At 49.2% G+C, this 20755-nt stretch overlaps 1 protein-coding gene across 3 annotated transcripts in view; it reads right to left on the minus strand.

Annotated features, from left to right (window-relative positions):
- The window catches only part of ABCC4 (ATP binding cassette subfamily C member 4), a 370199-nt gene that overhangs the window by 204114 nt on the left and 145330 nt on the right, over positions 1-20755 (minus strand). For 2 of the 3 annotated variants that reach the window (XM_053217139.1, XM_027065098.2), the window contains 2 exons: positions 9811-9921; positions 9125-9245 (listed from right to left, as the gene is read on the minus strand). In XM_053217139.1, coding sequence (XP_053073114.1) covers positions 9125-9245; positions 9811-9921 — 232 coding nt within the window. Of the gene's footprint in view, positions 1-9124; positions 9246-9810; positions 9922-15605; positions 16400-20755 lie in introns of those variants that run through there. The other variant, XM_053217143.1, reaches the window with a different exon arrangement.

Below are 20755 nucleotides of genomic sequence, written 5' to 3' on the forward strand. Positions count from 1 at the left end.
TGCGTTGACAGCAGTGAGACCAATATGGGGCTCAAACTCACAAACCGTGAGATGACCTGAGCTGAAGTCGGATGCTTACCTGACTGAGCCACCCAGGTGCCCTTACTTCCATTCTTATGAGGTACCTTCCCCTGGCATCAAAGAACATCAAACACTCAATGCAAGCCCACATCACATCACCAAAAGTAAACACACAGGCCCTCAACATCATTTCCTCTAATGCCAAAAGCTTGGAAATACTTCAAGCACTAGACTTTGAAACAAGCATTTCCCCTCAAGCAATCTCTCCTTATTAACCCAGACATGGCAAATAACCAACAGGTTTTCTTTCCGTCTGTCCCAAGCGAGGAACCCATGGCACAAAAGGGCAAGGGAACCCAAAAAAAACAAATCCCAAAACAAAACTAAAATGCATTTTCTTCCCTACCAACTAGCACCCCTTCAGGATATTTATAGAAAGACGTTCCCATCCATCACATGGGCGTGCCATTAAACCCCAACACCGCACACACACGCACACGCACGTTCTCAGGCTTCACCGACAGCCTTGCCTTTCATGACATCATGACAGTTCTCTTCTACAAGGAAATGCTGTTTATTAAAGACGACAATCAGATCTCAAGAACACAAAGGCTCACTGATACGTTTCCAGCATGCCCAATCATTCATCCCGAGAAGCATCAAGAGTTTAAGAAAGCAGCCCAAACACAACGGGCCATAAAACAGACCATTTAGGTGATCACAGAGATGAAAATCTGGAGGCTTACACAGTGAAGCAAAAACTCCAAACTGTACATATGGATAGTCCCAGCCCTGGCGGGCAGCACACGCCCTGGAAGCCGACCACCAGCAGCCAAGGGGTAAATACCCGCCATCCCAAACGTTCCTAAAACGGAGGATCGTGTCTGTGAGTCACTGTTGTCTGTTCCTCAGCTCTCCATTTGAGCCTAACATGGGTGTGGATAAAGGAAAATATAATCGGAGTCACCCATCAGAGAGAAAACTGACAGAGGCAACAAATCCAGCGAAAAGAGTATAAAGGCAGGTCACTGCCACCTAAGCACCTGGATTTTTCTGATAGTACTTAATAATCCAGCCAACGAATGGGCTCACTAATGAGTAAGGCCCGCTCATGGCCCACGCCTTCCCACACATCCTCTCCCTCAACAACTTAAGAAATAAAACTGGTAAAATATATATTCTCAAACTTGAACTAACCAAATAAAAACTTTCTAGGTAGCAGGAGCAACATCAAAAATTGTTTAAGCAAAGGCACCTGGGTGGCTCAGCCAGTTAAGGATCCAGCTTCAGCTCAAGTCAGGATTTCATGGTTTGTGGGTTTGAGCCCCCCATCGGGCTCTGGACTGGCAGTGCAGAGCCTGCTTGGGATTCTCTCTCTCTCCCTCCCTCTCTCTGCCCCTTCTCTACCTGTGCTCCCATTCTCTCTCCGAATGAATGAATGAATGAATTAATTAATTAAAAAAAAAAAAAAAAAAGACTTCTCCATTGACAAGACTGTCTTGTGATTTAGAGCCAGTCTTGTCTTCTGGCACAAAGAGGGAGACACCCTTACAGATGTAGATTTCCTTTATAAATGTAACTGTCTGTTACACAAGGGTAACTTCTACTCTGTCTTCAGGGCTTCTCCTCTCCTGTCTGATGCTTCTCAAAAATAATCTGTATGCCAAAGAGGCATATTGTGGGGTGGCATATTCTGTTACCCTTTAATCATATTCTATGTTTGTATTCTTGAAGTGTTCTTAAAGAAAGGGGAAACAAAAAGTATATGGAGCAGTTGACAGAGGAGCACATAGCTGTTGTCATGGGAAAAAAAGACAAAGAAAACAAAACCCACATACCTACCTACTCTTGACTCTCCGACCACTGTCGGTGGGGGCTCTGGCAGGAGAAGGCGTCAGGACAGAATGCAAAGACCACCAGCCTGGCGATCAGAACGCTTTGCTTCAGAAACCAGGTCAGCCATTTTGCACATCACATGACCCTAACTCCATCCATGCCCTCCTGGGTCCCTGTACCCTGATGCATAGAAACACCTGTCTTGTCTACTTCAGAGGAATCCAGGCACAACTAAATGAGATACAACTGCTCAAAGTGCCCAAAAACCAGCATAAGCTAAGTATAAACTAAGATCACCCTTATTACAGAGAAGTCCTGTAGAATAGAGTCCTATTCTATTCTTGTTGTTTACTTTTTGAGAGAGAAAGAGCATATACACAAGCAGGAGAGAGGCAGAGAGAGAGAGAGAGAGAGAATGAGAATCCCAGGCAGGCTCCATGCTGTCAGTGCAAAGCCTGATGCCGGGCTTGAACTGACAAACTGAGATAATGACCTATGCCGAAGTCAGACACTCAAATGACTAAGCCACCCAGGAGCCCTGAGACTTATTCTATTCTTAGTGGCAGAGGCTAGTTCACACAGGCTTGGAAAATCCATTGCTGCTTACAAACGACAATGGAGAACAAGGAGTCCAAGTGAGTGAAACTTTAATTTTTTTTTTTAACATTTATTCACTTTTGAAAAACAGAGAGAGACAGAGCATGAGTAGGGGAGGGGCAGAGAGAGAGGGAGACACAGAATCCGAAGCAGGTTCCAGGCTCTGAGCTGTCAGCACAGAGCCCGACGCCAGGCTGGAACTCACAAGTCACTTAGGGGCACCTGGTGGCTCAGTCAGTTAAGCGTCCGACTTCGGCTCAGGTCATGATCTCACCACTCGTGAGTTCGAGCTCCGAGTCGGGCTCTGTGCTGACAGCTCGGAGCCTGGAGCCTCCTTCAGATTCTGTGTCTCCCTCTCTGCCCCTCCCCTGCTTGCACTCTGTCTCTGCCTCTCTCTCTCTCAAAACTAAATACACATTAAAAAAATTTTTTGGTAACCAGTCACCTACTTGCCTGACATCTTAAAGAAAACGCATGAGAAGCATCACCTTTATTTATGACTCGGGGTCGGTCATCACTGTGGATACTAACAACACTACACACCCAAGACCCGGCAGCGGGTACACAGCAGGTGCACCCAACAGGTCTCCTGTCCGCTTCCTCACCTCGCCTTCGCCAAGCAGTCCTTAATGGTCATTCATGACCCACCGTGTCAGCTACCAACAGCCACTCCTCAGCCCCCTGGGTTGAGCAGAGGCGAGGGGCTCTTGGAAGAATCAGTTAGGACATAAATGCAAAGGCCCTGGGGTGCCTGGGTGGCTCAGTCGGTTAAGCCTCTGACTCTTGATTTCAGCTCAGGTCATGATCTCACAGTGCATGAGTTCGAGCCCTGAGTCGGGCTCCACGCTGACAGTGTGAAGCCTGCTTGGGATTCTCTCTCTCCCTCCCTCTCTCTCTCTGCCCCTCCCCTGCTCATGCTCTCTGTCTCTCTCTCTCTCTCTCTCTCTTGAGATAAAAAAACTTAAAAAAATGTTAAAAAAAATAAATGCAAAAACCCAGGAGCAGCTCTCCTGGAATCAGCCCTAAGTTGGGGTATAAACCACACTGGGGAATTCAAAGGGTTTTGTTTACTTCTTGCCCAACAGCTGAGTTCCAGCCTGAAGATTTAGGCAAACGTTCGCCTCCCTACAGCCTCCACCTGGACCACACACAATCAGCAAAAGTGGCCTTGGCCAACGCCGGCAGCCGCCTGGGGCTATTTCCAAGCGTCCCACGTAGCAGACCTAACCCCCGGGCACCCTTTCCCTGTCAGGGCAGGGGCACTAGGAGCACACCGGCAATGTGCAGCCTCCCCACCAACACAACAGGCAGTGACCGCGCCTCTCACAGCAAAGGCCCCGGGTAGCATGGGGAGGCAGTCCCCGCTACTGTCTGAGGCCTGCTCCCGAGGAGGCTTCAGGCTCCTCCTCTGGGCAGAAGGAGACTTGGTCGGTCCCCACCACGTCCCCATGGAGGTGCACACAGGCACCAGGCGGGCCGGGAGCTCGCTGGCTGTTCCATTCGAGTTTGCATTGGCCTGCAAGAACGCTGTGTTCAACATCAGCACAGAGCCGGTTTCTGCGAGCATTACAATCGTTCCTCAATCATCATGGGACGGAGATTCTCGCTCCTGTGAAATCCAACCTCAACAGCCTCACCCTAGCCTGCATCAAACGCCCTGCCTCTCCCCGCTGGTGCTGCCGGTAGTGCCCGGGGAAGGCCGTGCCCACGCTTTGGCTGGGAACCCTGCACCGCTTAGAAACCATGGATAATCAGCAAGCCTCAAGCTCTTCCAAAAATCCTATGGTTGAGTTCAGATCTTCCACGACCTAAAATACAAAGAGCAACAAGCAGCACAGAAGATCACAAAACAAGAAGCTGCTTCATAGAGTTTATTATCAAACTAACATGCCGGAGCACCTGGGTGGCTCAGTGAAGTGTATGACTTCGGCTCAGGTCATGATCTCGCGGGCTGTGGGTTCGGGATGCGCTGTGCTGACAGTTCAGAGCCTGAGGCCTGCTTCGGATACCGTGTCCCTCCTCTCTCTCTGCACCTCCCTCGCCTGCGCTTTGTCTGTCTCTGTCTCTTAAAAATAAACAGTAAAAAAATAAAAATAATAAACTAACATTCATCCTATCAAACTAACTGAATAACTACCTTTAGTCACGGAAAACCCAAAATAGCACCTGAAAGTGATTTTGAAATGTAACAGATCCTTAGTAGCTCCACCATCAAAAGTCATTTCTAACTTCTCCAGAACAGCAGTGTGTCAGCCAGGCAAGTCTAGGAAAACAAGGGTCATGTGTGTTGGATTTCAGGCTCCTTTCGCTGTCAGAAAAGAACTCAAGGTTTACTTCCGGTTGAGCTCTAACACCGGGAGCTGCCTGAGCTTCCCGCCACAGGAGTAAGGGCTCTGGCGCATGTTCTCTTAAAGACATGAAGTGAGAAGCGAGCTAGTCACCAGGCTCGGAGGCCACCGTCTCATTGTATACGGGAAACCGCCAAGATACGGGCCTCATCACAGCACGAAGGAGCAAGCGCCCTCCAGGCGGCAGCCCGGGTCCACTCCACACCTGACGTGTCCGCTGCCGGCACGGAGTCCACCCCAGACGGTCACTGCGCTACCTCGGGCCGGCTGCACACCCTGCGCGTGGGAACACGCCCGCACACCAGGGACTGACCGGGGTTCTCATCCTCACCAACGCACGCCCACTCGGAGGCTCACAGAGACACCATCTCTCAGCAGGGAGCCAGGTGTACCTGCTGGTAACAACAGAGAACTCGGCCTCTGCTCAGATCATCCAAGTGCCCTCTGAGGCTCCAGTCTTCCCGCTGGCCAGTCTCCAGGAGCTCATCTAGAATGGTGTCTCAAGAACGTAGATGGATATGGGGCACCTGGGAGGCTCAGTCGGTTAAGCGTCTGACTCTCAATTTCGGCTCAGGTCATGATCTCACGGTTTGTGGGTCTGAGCCCCGCATTGGGCTCTGAGTTGATAGTGTGGAGTCTACTTTGGATTTTCTCTCTCTCTCTGCCTTTCTCCTGTTCACACACTCTCAAAATAAGTAAATAAACTTGAAAAGAGAAGAGAAGTAAAGAGAAGAAAAAAGGAGATGGGAGGAGGGGGAAAGGGAGGGGGAGGCGAGGGGAGGCGAGGGGAGCAAAGCAAAGCAAAGCAAAACAAGAGTGTAGATGGATGTTTAAGACAGGCACAGGGCAACCACACCCTCATCCACTTAGGGACAGTAAAGAGTAGAGGTGGCTTTCTAAAGGGCTCCTGGTTGATCTGAAGACACCATGCTGCTACTGCCAGTGTCGGCACCCTAGCCACTTCCGGCTCCCAGGGGACACTGTCACCTGAGCTCTACCCGACCCCTAATCTCGTTTTCTATCCAGGGAGTTTTTAGCCTTTTACAGCCTAAGGCAGGTTCAAGATGCGTGCATCTGAGACCCTGAAGTCGAAGTCCTCTGAACAAGCCTTCCCGACACCGGATGAGCTTTCAGTCATCCAGACGGTCAGGTTTCGTAAGTTAGAGCACCCACGACTGAGTCTCGGCTCCGTCCTTTATGCTTTGTGGGACACGGGGCACACCACAGAACCACCTGGCGCTGTGCGTCCTCTGCCCTACCGTGGGGAAAATAGTAATACTCGCCACCGTGTTGGAGCTGGCTACAAGAATGAAAGTAACGTGCCGTGTAAAGTGCTTGTAGCAGTTGCTGACAGTTTCAAGTCCTTGTCATTCCCATGCTACTACCAGAGCCAGCTTACCACCGAGTGTGGGCCCCTGCGGAAACTGCTCCTGGTGGTACGACTCCCACTGAGTATGAACTACTGTTGCTGCCGTTTCCACCAAGTATGAGCCTCCACCGCTGCTACTAATACTACTGCTGAGTGGGAGGCTCTACGGCTCCGCTGCCACCAAGAGGAGCAACACCACCAGTGAGAAAACTTCTGCTACAGAGCATGAGCTTCTGCGGCTGCTGCTAATGCGCCTGGGTGGGAGTCTCACCGCTCCTGCTGTAACACCAGTAATACTACCAGTAACAGTACTGCTGCTGCTACTACTGAGTGTGAGTCCTGCTGTTGCTGCTGACACTAGCAATCCCGCTACTGAGGCTGAGCAACCACCAGTGCCGCCACCGCCGCCATGACTACTACCGGGTATGAGCCCCTCCCACCACCACCGCGACTACTACCGGGTATGAGCCCTACCACCACTTCCACCAACGTGACTACTACTACCGGGTAAGAGCCCTCCCACCCCCTCCACCACCACCGCCACGACTACTACCAGGTATGAGCCCTACCACCACCACCGCGACAACTACCGGGTATGAGCCCCATGTTTGCCAGACTCCACTCCCTGATAACCAACGTCCTAAAAGAGGCCGGCACTCTCACCAGCTGCACCCTCATCTAGCCCCCCCATCCCAGCACCCCCAGCTCTCCCAGCAGTAGGTATTCCCAGGCTCAATGACTCAGTAATCGGTGCTCCCTGCACCAGAGTGGGGCCTATCCTCTCAGGGGGAAGCCCGGCCTCTGCACCTCATACCTCTTCTCCCAAACGCAGCAAAGATGCAGCTCATATTGAGATGGGTTCCAGTCACCGTGTGGGGCTTAGCGACCCACCCCAAGATGGCCGCAGTGCGCTACAGTGAGGAAAGCCAGAGCACGGTCCAAACCCAGCCACAAGGGCCACCCTTCTGATCCCTCGTCTTCAGGACTTGTCACCAAGGGAAAGTACAGAACCGGGGGCAGCAGAGGAAGGCTGCTCCGGGACGCCGTCCGGCCCCAAGGTCCAAGGACACACGTGCCTGCCCACCCCCACCCAGACACGGGGCCCACGTCAAGGCTGCGGGACTCCCCACCAAGCAGAATCCATGAGCTCGATGCTCTGCGAGGTCAACACCCATATCTGATGAGGAAATCCTGCATACACACTGGCCACGGCAACACCAACCTGTCACCCTGTGTATTTCAAACTGAGACTTGCTGTGACCACATGGAAACACCATCACTAGGACCCCTGTCCACAGGTCAGTGACAAGCTGGGGCTGCCCGAGGAGCTCCTGTACCCTCTCCCACCAACCGCCCCCCCCACCCTGTCAGTCCCACTGCTTTGCATCTCCGCCCTGCCCTTGACAAGCCACAGCAGTATCTAGGTGGTGATGGGTGCCCCATATACTTGTCCCCACCCTCCGGCCAACCCGCCTTTGTCATCAATCTCCCAGGGCCATCCAGTCCCCTGTCAGCTGACAGACCCTGTGGTTTCCTCCAGTTACACAGGACAGAGATCACCTACCTACACCCACTGCCCTTCAATACGACAGAGCCTTTTACATGGGAGCTGCCCCTCCCCCATACACACCAACCAGCCCACCCATCTCATGCCCAGCACTCAGGACAAGTCAGCGCCCTTCTCCATCTAAAACAACCTTTTCCCGGGGTGCCTGGGTGGCTAAGTCGGTCAATCATCTGACTTCAGCTCAGGTCATGATCTCACAGTTTGTGAGTTCGAGTCCCATGTTAGGCTCTATGCTGACAGCTCAGAGCCTGGAGCCTGCTTCATATTCTCTCTCTACCCCTCCCCTGCTCATGCTCTGTCTCTCTCTCTCTCTCTCTCTCTCATAAATAAATAAACATTAAAAAAAATTTTTTTTAATAAAATAAAACAACCTTTTCCCAGCAACCACAACTTCTATCCCTTCGACCCACATACACTCACAGGGCCACCAACGTCCCTAAGGCAGTACTGAGGTACCAAAGAGCATGAGCCACCCAGGTGGGTTTGCAGCATGCTTCCAGCAGGCTGCAGCCCAGAACAGGCACAGGCTCACTGACACCGTGTCCAGGAGAACACGGTCTTACTGGAGGATCTGGACGGAGGCGCTTCAGGGTAATGGAGGTCAAGGACCTGATGACTTTCTGCCTTTGCTTTGCCTCCGCACATCACTCCTACGCGCACTGCAGTGCCGGGCTACCAAAGCTCCTCCTTCCAACCACCAATCCTGCCCAGTAGCCGGGGACAGGAAACCAGAATGGGTCGTGTGTGAATCCTCCAGAATTCCTCCACAGATGGGGTTTTGGGCCGTAGTACATGTCCTTCTGCAAACAGCCCGGAGAGACATGTGTTCTCGGGAGCTCTGGCCGGCTCCACCCTCCACACAGAGCCCCGGGGCTCTGCTCCCCTGGAAGGGGGAGGCAGTAATACCTTCTTGGGAAGAAAGCATTCATCAGATTTGGCCGGGTCAAATTACTGCTATTCGCTGAGCACCTGTAAAATGCTTTGTGTTACTCCGGGCTCTATCCAAAGTGAATTCCTCCAAACGAGAGCACGCATATTCCTTGAGGTTGTAGAGTCTTCTTTGGGTCAAGGATCACTGTTAGCATTTCTAACCCTTCCCACGCACCAGCAATATCCCAACATGCCATAAAACTTCAGAGCACCAGCCTTCCACAACACTGCATTTCGATTGGTTAGAAGAAAAACAGTATCACCCCGCCCCCGCCGGAGGCCCATTTAAGTATCTGCCCATTCTGAAGATGAACACGACCGCTGAGCTACATCATGTTTCCCAGACATGTTTTATCGTCAGACCGTAATCCACCTGCCCCTGTCCCCAGCAATGCTGCCATCTGTGTACCCATCCGCACACACTGGAAAACAACACACTGTGTGTAGAAGTTTTACCTCCATTAGCGTAAAAATTCCCAAAACTAAGTAGGATTTCCAGTAACACTTTATGATCGCTTTCGTTAAGGAAGGCTTCCGTGCATCTTTCTCGGCTCTCAAAACTTCTTTATCCCAGTACCTGCAAGAGAAACAAAAGAACAGTGAGAAACCACACACCCGGCTACAGGGCCGAACGGGGGTGGGGCGGACAAATCAAAAAATGTTTACAGGACATTCTGTTTATCATAGAGCACTCTGTGGCTGCTTCACTGGCACTGCTAAACGTGTGCAGGGCTCCTAAAAGATGTGTGGTGCGGAACCTGAAGCACCAGAAAAACATGCCTTGAGGGAGAAAGTTCCAGTCTCAGGAAACAAGTCACGGCCAAGCGCTGCTGGATTTACAGCACCATGAGCAAGCCAGTAAGGCAGACCTGAGTCCAGACAGCCTCCTCCAGTGATACCATCTCCGGGACAGATCCTGGCATCCAGGGCCTCTGCTGCTGGCAACTGCCACCGCACAAATGCACAGGAAACATATGCTTTCCCCCAGCCACCAAAGTAGGCTAAGCCCAGGGACAGCCTGAGGGGAGGTGGGTGTACCGCATTAGAAAAGGAAGCTCAGGCCAGACCCATCCCAAACCAGGAGACACACACTTAGAAATTCTCATTCCTCCTCACCCGGCTCATTCCTGCCCATGGCTTACCCTTGCAACTCCTCTCCAAGATGCTTTGAGCGATCTTCTGGAAGCACCGGATACATATCATCTTCTTCCAACCTCCGTTTGTGACCGATTTTAAACAAGGGGTTCAGCCACCTGTTAAAAATTAAGAGAAAAGAAGAGTGACACAGATCCAAATTACACATCTGTCTCATCAGAACTTACATTCATGGGGTTTGTTAAAAAAAAAAGGGGGGGGCTCCAAAAGACAAATACCGTACGATTTCACTTACATGTGGAATCTAGAAACAAAATGAACAAACAAAAAGCAGAGCAGGAACAGACCCATAAATACAGAAAACAAACTGATGTTGCCAGAAAGGAGGGGGATGTGCAAAAGGTGGGGTTGGAGGTTCAGGCTTCCAGTTACAGAATGAAGAAGTCACACAGATGAAAAGCACAGCCATCGGGAATGTAGTTAATGGTGTTGTTGAGTTTTTTACTAGGATCTTATTTTTAAGTAATCTCTACACCCATCGTGGGGCTCAAACTCACAACCCCGATGTCAAGAACTGCATGCTCTACCCACTCCACCAGCCAGGCGCTCCCAGTCAGTGGTGTTGTCATAGTGATGTATGGTGACAGATGGTAGCCAAGCTTGTGGTGAGCACAGCATAACCTGTACACCTGAAACTAAAATAATATCCTGTGACAACTATAGTTCAAATTTTTTGAAAGTTTACATTTTATTAAACATTTTTTTTAATGTCTATTTAGAGGTGCCTGGGTGGCTCAGTCAGTTAAGCGTCCGACTTCGGCTCAGGTCATGATCTCATAGTTCGTGAGTTCGAGCCCCGCGTCGGGCTCCGTGCTGACAGCTCAGAGCCCGGAGCCTGCTTCGGATTCTGTGTCCCCCCTCTCTCTGCCCCTTCCCTGCTCATGCTGTGTCTCTCTCTGTCTCAAAAATAAATAAACATAAAAAAAATGTCTATTTAATTTTGAGAGAGAGAGAGAGGACATGAACATGAGTAGGGGCAAAGTGGGGAGGGCAGGGGACAAGAGAGGATATGAAGCAGGCTCTGGGCTGACAGCAGAGAGCCCAGTGCAGGGCTCAAACTCAGCAACTGTGAGATCATGATCTGAGCCAAAAAATTAAGAGTTGGACGCTTAACTGACTGAGCCACCCAGGCGCCCCTGAAAGCGTACATTTTAAATATAGAGACATGGAGGGGAAAATAAATACACACACACACACACACACACACACACACACACACACACACACAGCTCTATCCACTGAGAGGTCCTGGGAACACTGACACACCAGCAGCAAAAAGCATTCCAGAGCCCAAATTCTGGGTTTTATTTTTTTTCTTTTACATAAAGAAAAACAAAAATAGTTTTTCTTATGATGAGAACTTTTAAGATCTACTCTCTTAGCAACTTCCAAATACATAATACAGAATTATTAACTAGAGTCACCATGCCATACATTACATCCCCAGGACTGACTTACTTCATAACTAGAAGTTTATGCCTTTTGGCCTCCTGCACCCAGATCCTGGTTTTTCAGTATCTTTCTTCCCTAAAGAAACCAGGTCTCCTTGAAGAAATGTCTCATTTCCAGGTTGGGGCAATACGCGGAAGCACCTGTCGATTAGCTTTTCTAATTGTCATGTTAAGTGCCTGGCATTAAGCTTCCGATTGCTGAGGCATTCACTGCAAGTCATTCCATCTCAAATAAAGACAGCCACACTGGATGAAGAGCCACATTACACCACCCATAAAGTTCCCTCTTCTTGTAAGAAAACTCAGGATTAGGGGTGCCTGGGTGGCTCAGTCGGTCAAGCGTCCAACTTCGGCTCAGGTCAAGAAGATCTCACGGTTCATGAGTTCGAGCCCCACATCAGGCTCTGTGCTGGCAGCTCAGAGCTTGGAGCCTGCTCCAGTTCTGTGTCTCCCTCTCTCTGCCCCTCCCCTGCTCGTGCTGTGCCTCTCTCTCTCTCTCTCTCAAAAATGAACATTAAAAAAAATTTCTTTTGTAAAGAAAACTCAGGATGACAGAGATAACTGACCACCTCTGACCGCTGGCTTTTCCCATGCCTTCATTCCCACTTATGTTCTCAGTTCACCAAGAAAGAGTGAACTTGCAAAACCCCAGGCACCCTACCCAACCTCTGTAGAGGCAGAACCCCAAATCCAGGTGTGTGCATGCCCAGGCATGCCGTGCACTCTCTAGAACCTATGGGTAATAAACCTTGTCATTTCTAAAGTTCCCTGATGGTTATCGCTGAGACTCATCTTGCAACCACGAGAATCACACGGGCTGGTCCGACCACAACACCGGCTGCAAAAGGGACAATGCCCGCGGGGCTGTCGCAAAAGTAGCAGAGCCCAGGTGAGCGGTGTCCCAGGCTTTCCTGACAAGGGCACCTCCCTTCACAGGCTGACACGAGCACAGAACAGGCAGAGAAAGCTTGAGATGAGCCCACAACACCTTACACTCAAGGAATCACGAAGATGCGTCCAAAACACAGAGGAGACTGCGCAAAGGGCTCTCACCAGACAAATCTGGGATGCTCCCGGCATCACGTAATAAATGGCGAGGAGTCAAATCATTAAGTAACAGAAGAATCCGTGAATCCTTACTGCCACAGAAACACGAGAGAAGAGAAACCTCTTGCATTCTAGAATGCAAATATAGAAGGAACCATGGAGTTAGGAATTTACCAATGAAGTTAAAACTCATGGGTGAAAGTCTGATGTGGAACATGGTACTTGTATAATTCCAAATGATCTCTACAAATTACTAATTATGAAACAAAAAAATAATAACTGTACAGAGGATCAAAAAAAAAAAACCTATACATAGGCTCCTGGGTGGCTCAATCAGTTAAGTGTCCAACTTTGACTCAGGTCATGATCTCACAGTTCGTGAGTTCGAGCCCCACATTGGGCTCTGCGCGGACAGTGAGGAGCTTGCTTGGAATCTCTCTCAACCCCTCTCTCTGCCCCTCCCTTGCTCGCTCTGTTTCTCCCAAAATAAACTTAAAAAAATTTTTTTAAAGATTAAAAGAAAAAAAACCTCTGCAAATCCATTATGTATTATTTAGATGACAATAATTAATATGCAGAGACGGCCTAACAATGAACACCATTTCACCGATTCACCAGGGTAAGGAAATTTCTGAGGCCAGACAATAATAGCCTGTGAAAGTAGAGATTCTACTTCTCTTATTCATTGCTTTATCCCTCGCACGATACTGGATACCACAGAGATGCTCCAGAATTTGTTGTTGAATAAATGAATGTCTATGAATCATGAAGCAAAAAAGAGAAACGGACCTTCAGATTTTGCTAACCCTGGTAGCCTGGTACCTCCAAAGAAGCCCAGTTCAGGAGCTGGAAGGCTGGATTCTGGTCCCAGACTGCCCCCTGCTCCAATTCTACAAATTCAGCACCTCCACGACCCTTTGCCAGTCACCTAGTATCTCGGTGTCTCAATTTCCTTCCAAGAGAAAAGTACAGATCTGTGAGCTTTAACCACCAAACAGCTTGAAACATACTGGGTCATTTATTCCCTGTAGAAAACGCTCATGCAATTAGCAGTGGAACTTACCCAGATGAGGACACCCTGCCCTGAAAGGCCCTCTTTAAAATTCTGGTTTTGAAGAGAAAAAGATGCTTTTCATTAGGAAAATGGACATCAAAACCACATGAGACGTCAGCTCACACATATCAGCAGGGCTACTGTCAGAAAATAAGTATCAAGTTGGGTGAGAACATGGAGAAACTGGAACCCTGGCGCAGAGCGGTGGAAATGTAAAATGGTGGGGTCACAAGGGACAAATATTATGATTCCACTTACAGGAAGTACTTAGAGTCATCAGATATGGAGAGACAGAAAGAACTGTGGTTGCCGGGGGGCTGGGGGAGGAAGGGGAAACTGGAAGCTCGCACTTGACGAAACACCAATGCAAGATGAAAACTGTTACGTAACAGTGTGAATGCATTTAACACGACTGAACTGTACACTTAAAATGGTGAGGGGGGTGGGGCGGTGTCCGGGTGGCTCAGTCGGTTAAGCTTCCGACTTCGGCTCAGCTCGTGATCTCACAGTTCATGGTTCAAGCCCCACTTTGGGCTCCATGCTGACAGCACAGAGCCTGCTTGGGATTCTCTCTCCCTCTCTCTCTGCCCCTCTCCCGACTCAGGTTCTATCGCTCTCTCTCAAATAAATAAATATTTAAAAAGATAAAAAGATGGCAAACTTTACATTACATGTATTTTACCACAATTTTTTTTTAATTTAATGAGAAAAAAATTCTGCTAGGTGTACCACCGGAGGAACTCCAGACTTTGCTAACTTTCTGGTGGTATGACCTTGAATTAGCCACACAATCTCTCAGTACTGGCCTCTGGGAAACAGGGAGAACACCTCCCAAGGCTGCTGAGGGCATCAGCCGGGGTTTCTTTCAATACCACAAACACCCACCCAACATGCAGCCACTCTGGAAAACACTATAGAGGTGCCTCAAAAAGTTAAAATAGAACTACCTACTAACTAACCAGCTAGCAACTGCACTACTAGATATTTATCCAAAGGATACAAAAGTAGGGATTCGAAGGGGCACATGCACTCTGATGTTTTTATCAGTGCTGTCAACAACAGCCAAACTATGGAGAGAGCCCAAATGTCCATTGACAGACGAATGGATAAAGATGTGGTGTATACATACATTGGAATACTGCTCTGCCATCAAAAAGAGTGAAATCTCGCCATTTGCAACGACATGGATGGAACGAGCGTATTATGCTCGTTATTATAAGTCAGTCAGATAAAGATAGATACTGGATGATTTCACTTCTATGTGGAATTTAAGAAACAAAACAGATGAACATAGAGGAAGGAAAGGAAAAATCAGATAAAAACAGAGAGGGAGGGGCACCTGCATGGCTCAGTCAGTTAAGTGTCTGACTTTGGCTCAGGTCACGATTTCCTGGTTCTGGCTCAGTTTCTGTGCTGACAGCTCAGAGCCTGGAGGCTGCTTCAGATTCCATGTCTACCTCTCTCTCTGTCCATTCCCCCACTCACACTTGGTCTCTCTCTCAAAAATAAATTAAAAAATTAATTTAAATATTTATATAATATATATAATTTATAATTATATATTATATATAATTAATATTAAAATATTTTTTTAAAAAAAGCAGAGGGAAACAAACCATAAGAGACTCTTAAATACAGAGAACAAACTGAGGGTTGCTGGAGGGGAGGTTAGCGGCAGGGAGGGGCTAGATGGGAGATGGGCATTAAAGAAGGCACTTGTGGGGATGAGCACTGGTGATGAATCACTAAATTCTACTCCTGAAACCAACACTATACTATGTCAACTAATTTGAATTTAAATTAAATAAGTAAATAAAAATAACACGAAATCTACCCTCTTAAAAAAAACACACCAAATACCAGCAGTTATGATGACACAGCTCTTAATCACATTTGGGCCCCCTTAAAAAGGCTCTAATAACTTAGATGAAGTTAATTAAGCAAACTTTTTCTTTCACTACAGCCCTCCCAATGCCCAAATCCCAAAAAGCCAGGCTGGGCCCCGTGGACACCAGAAAAGGCCAAAAGCTTGCTTTTCCATCTGATGGCAAGTGTACTTAAGTAAGGACTGGACACAGAGACCTGAGACAACAGACCTCTGAATGTCGACTTATCTTTTCTCCCCGGAGACATTTAGCCAACAATTCCAGACCACTGGGGATTGAGCCGTCCAGCAACCCAGCTCCACCCCAACAGTCCTTCCCTCCACAGCTTACTCTCTCCTTCCTACCTCCTGCACAGCACTGAACACAGCGGTGGGTTTTCCTCCAGTCCACCAGACCATCAGCCCTTCAGGGCAATGACGACTCACACACCACTTGGACTCACTCCCAAGCACAGAGCCTGGTATGTCATGGTGCCTGGGCACAGATGTCCCAGGAATCCATCCAGTGCAAGAATCCAGCCAGTGCAATACAGGAACACCTACCCTGCAGGTGAGCTATCTCAAAATGGGTCACTACCCCAGTTCCCTCCACCCCAGGGCCCATATTGCGTGCGGGCCCTGACCTCGACTTTGGGGCTTCCAGGGCTCACAGCTGTCCTTCCTATTTTCCTCCACTCCCACCAGCTAATCCATATCTCTTTATTGTGTCCCTTGTCCCCGCACCATCACCAACACAGAGACTATATAACCATCATGCATGGATTACTGTCCTAATCCCCTTCTTTAAAAAAAATGTTGCGTTCAATTCAGGAAGTGAGAAGAATCATGAGTAAGACGCTACTGCTGGTCAACTCACAAGGTCTTAAAGGGATTAAATCACCATTGTTTGGAACCAGCAAGGAGACAACCAGCAGGTGATACCCTATCTAGTTAGTATAGCCAGCATGGCTACCACCAGACGGAGGAGTCAGTCATCACCCAAGATCCCCTCTGAGCCCAAGAGCGCCTGATGCGGACTCTTCTGCGAAGATCTGGCCATGAGTGCCCGTTTAATCAAATGCTTTCTTCCAAACTGTTAAGCCTCATCCCTCATAAAGGAGGACACTTTATCCCCATAAAGGAAGTTCTTCCTTCCAAGCTGCCACCAGCAGTCTGGCCGCCGTCCCCAACCCTCCCTCCCAGCCCTCCATAGGAAACTCTCCTGTGACCAGCAAACTCTCCTGGGCCCTCAGCTCCTTGCTCTTAGCACACCCCTGGCTGGCCCCTCGGACACAACTTTCCCGCAGCCTCAGGGTGGCCCTTCAGGATCCCAGTTCTGTTTTCTAGCTTCATACCCGGTCCATGCCTCCTAGCCGTAAACACCCCGGCACCTGCTATCACTGCTGCACCTACAACATTCTCTGTCACTGTCATTCTTCCAGGGCTTCCCTTCACCCCAACTCCCTGCATCACCGGAAGTGGCTTCCAAACCCAATACAAACAGCAGCCCAAACCCCAGCCATTCACATTCTGGTTCTCATCTCTTCTGGAACCTTCCTCTCAATCTTCTGATGAATACAAAGATGGGCTTCCAGACCCCCACCATGCTCATCGGTGCCTGTGACTGTGCACCTGCCATCCTCTTACTTACTCTGCAAGCCACTCCCTGGAGTGCAGCCTTGTGCTTTCCCTAGGGGACAGCAACCCACCCCCTGCCTTCCAATACCATCCACCTGCCGGCAGTCAGACCTCTCCCACCAAACCCCAGATTCCCAGGGCTAAGTGCCCACTTGTCATCTCCTCTCAGATGCCAAAGAGGCAGCTCCCTTTAACGTCCACAGTGGAACTCCTGATTTCGCCGCCAAAACCATTCTTCTCCATCTCTGTAAATATCAACCTCCAAAACAAGAGCCCACCATTCAAACCTGAAGTCCGGTAGTCACTGGATGCCTCCCTGCCCCTCAGCCAACCCATCAACTACTCCCGTAGCTGCTACCTCCTGACCCCATCTACTTTTGGCACCTCTGCTCCCCCCACTGGGTCTCGGGGCTGCAGCAGCCTGCTAACTCACCTGCCTGCTTGCACTCTTGGTTTCCCTGTCTTTCTACAGAAACGCCAGAATGATTTCTTAAAAACACAAGGCTATGCTGTTCTGCCACAGCAGAATTACACCTAACCTCCTTCCTAACGAGGTGGCATGCATGACCAGGTCCCTCCTGGATCACCAGCCCCATCTCCAGCCTAGTCCCCCACCCCCATCCCTGTTCGGTGTTCCAGCACCGGCCTCAGTGGTTCCCAGGTCTTGTTTGCTGTTCCCTTTGCTGAGAACAAATGTTGTTCCCCGTTTTCTCCCATGGCTGTGCCTTCTCTCCTCCAGGTCCTAAACTAACAGCCACCTCCACCGCAAAACCTAGGCTACCTTCTCTTAAAAAAAACCAAACACAGGGGCGCCTGGGTGGCTCAGTCGGTTGGGCGGCCGACTTCGGCTCAGGTCATGATCTCACAGTCCGTGAGTTTGAGCCCCGCGTCGGGCTCTGTGCTGACGGCTCGGGACCTGGAGCCTGTTTCGGATTCTGTGTCTCCCTCTCTCTGACCCTCCCCTGTTCATGCTCTGTCTCTCCCTGTCTCAAAAATAAATAAAACGTTAAAAAAATTAAAAACAAAAAAACACATACGATTTCCTCCTTTATTTCCCTCTTCTAACCTTCTTTACCTACTTACTACAATCTATTTGTTGAGAGAGAAAAAAAAATCCATTTATTTTGTGGATTTATCTCTCTCCCCTCTAGAGCAAGAGCTCCATGAGGGCAAGACAGTCCTTCTGTGGTGTTCCCTGTGCCTGGCACATAGGGAGTCAGTCACTCAAAACTCTCCCCTGGTTGAGAAGTGGGGGCAAAGAACATTCTTAGGACCCTGGCTAAGCTCTTGTAAGAGAAGGGGAATGTGCAGGTCATTTGAGGTCAGTAAATCATTCAACGAATGCCCTAACCCCACTCAAATAAGTCATTTATTGTTGAAAGAATGTATTTTAAAGTACTTCTACCTGTGGCTAATTATTAATCATTGGCTAATTTGCCCTGGAGATTCTGCCAACCTGTCACTGGAAACTCCTGTGGCCCAACCTGGGCAGAGCTGGGGCGGGGGGGGGGGGGGGGGGGGGGGGGGGGAGTGGAGGACAGGGGGTGGAAGGAAGTGGAGTGGTCAGGGTCAAGGACACCCCAGAGCAGGGACTGGGAGGAGGGACAAATGAGAGGCACACAGATCTCACAGTAAGACCCACCCTACCTTGGGCACCTGGGTGGCTCAGTCGGTTCAGCGTCCCACTCTTGGTTTTGGTTCAGGTCATGATTTCAGTTTCATGGGTTCAAATCCTGTATCAGGCTCTGCGCTGACAGCATGGAGCCTGCTTGGGATTCTCTCTCTCCCCCTCGCTCTCTGCCCCTCCCCCACTTGTGCTATCTCTCTCTCAAAATAAACTAATTTTAAAAATGTTTTAAAAAAAAAGACCCACCCTACATTATTTGAACACCCTTCCACTAAAAGCAAGGGTTCGTATGCTCAGCACTCCTGACATCTTGGGCTGGATGCTTTAGTCACAGGGGGCTGACGAGCAGCATCCCTGGACTCTACCCTCAAGATGCCAGTAGCATCTCCCCACCCCAGGTTGTGACAACGAAAAACATCTCCAGACGTTGCCTGGATGGCAAAATCCCCTGGGCCAGAACCACTGTCCCAAGCTTTTTGTGTTTCTAGAAAAGCCATATAACGTTCCTTCAAATGTTGGCCCCAGAGAGTACCCACAGGCCACTCGTAGTCGTCCCTTAGCCACCGAAACAAGGGTAACAGTATAAACCCATTTCATACTCATTGGTCCAAATTTCCTCCAGGAACTCACAGTCCAGTGAGGGATTTATATTGAAGAATGACAGCAGGACATGGCCGGGGTGGTCATGAGCTATAAGAAGATCAGCTTCTTGGCTTTCTGCAGGGTCTCCATAGGGATAAGAGATCAACACCCCACGCGCCAAGGACCGATCTTCTGTACAGCAAAGATTCTCAAAGTGAGATCCCCAGACGAGCGGCATCAGCATCCCCTAACTTGTTGGAAATGCAGACCCCAGAACTATGCATCACAAACTCTACAGTGAGTGTCACAACTCTGTGTCTTACCAACTCTTCCAGGATGCCCAAGTTTAAGAATGTTTCATACAGGGGCAGCTGGGTACTGAGTCAGCTAAGTGTCTGACTCTTGATTTCAGCTCAGGTCATGATCTCACGGGAAGAGGGTTTGAGCCCCGAGTAGTGACCGTGTGGAGCTTGCTTCAGATATTCTCTCTCCCCCTCTCTCTGCCCCTCCCCTATTGCACGTGCACACGCACATGGTCTCTCAAAATAAATACATAAGAAATAAAAATAATAAAATATTTTTATTAAAAAATAGTAATAATAAAAAGACTGTGCTGTACAGTGTGTTTTGGCATAACCACTGGGAAGCTCTTGTGTGGTCCTTATATCACCAGTCCCAACCGTCCCAACCCTGGCTAAAGAGTAAAATCCCAGTCTTGGCCTGGAGCATTTTAAACCCAAGACCAAAAGATATCGAAGCCCCATCCAATGACTGAATCAGAGTAAGCCAAGTTAGAAGCCACTAGCGGCCTTTTCAAAAGGCCGCCCAAGCCCTGCCAATTCTGGTCACTGGTCAGTCCAAGGAGCCATCTGCACAATGGAGAGTGGAAAGCGTATGCACCCGGGGGGCCTCAAAGGAGGTTAGGGAGGGCTACGAAGAAGAGACAAAGCTGGGGTCAAGTTCAGAAGAATCATTTGGAGCCCACTGAGGAGAGCAGGGAGAAAGAGGGATTTTCCAGAAAAACAAAACCAGACGTGCAAAGACATATTGCCTAGGGACAGCAGGTTCAAAACCACATGGGATTTGGTGTGGTAATGGGGTAACTATCCAAAGGTCTTATCCTCCAAATGTAAGAATTTGAACATTATCTTTTATCCTGTAAAACAGAAAGAGTACAAGGTTTTTGTTTTGTTTAAAGTGTATTTGAGAGAGGGGGAAAGAGAGAGAGAGAGAGAGAGAGAGAGAGAGAGAGAGAGAGAGAGAGAGGGAGAGGGAGGATGTGAGCAAGTGGGGACGCCAGAGAGAGGGAGAGAGAATCCCAAGCAGGCTCTGCCACTCAGCCCAGAGCCTGACTTGGGGCTCATACTCAACAAACGTGAGATCATGACCTGAGCTGAAACGAAGTGTCAGACACTTATTCAACTGAGCTCACCCTCCAGGCGCCCAATACAGTTTTCAAGCCACTTTGTAGATGACAGACTTTGGAAGGCAAGGAAACCAATCAGGAATTGGATTTGCGAGAAACATCAAGACAGTGCAATAAGCCACATTCCTTCATGCAAGTAAACTAGATCCTGGTCCCTCTCCCAGCCTTATTCCCCTGTAGCTAACAGATGTCACTTCCCATGGCTTGGTCCTAACTCTGGGACTGCCACTCCCCCATAAAGAT

This window comes from Acinonyx jubatus, chromosome A1 (genome assembly GCF_027475565.1).
Source record: "Acinonyx jubatus isolate Ajub_Pintada_27869175 chromosome A1, VMU_Ajub_asm_v1.0, whole genome shotgun sequence".
In the NCBI taxonomy this organism is placed as follows: Eukaryota; Metazoa; Chordata; class Mammalia; order Carnivora; family Felidae; genus Acinonyx; species Acinonyx jubatus.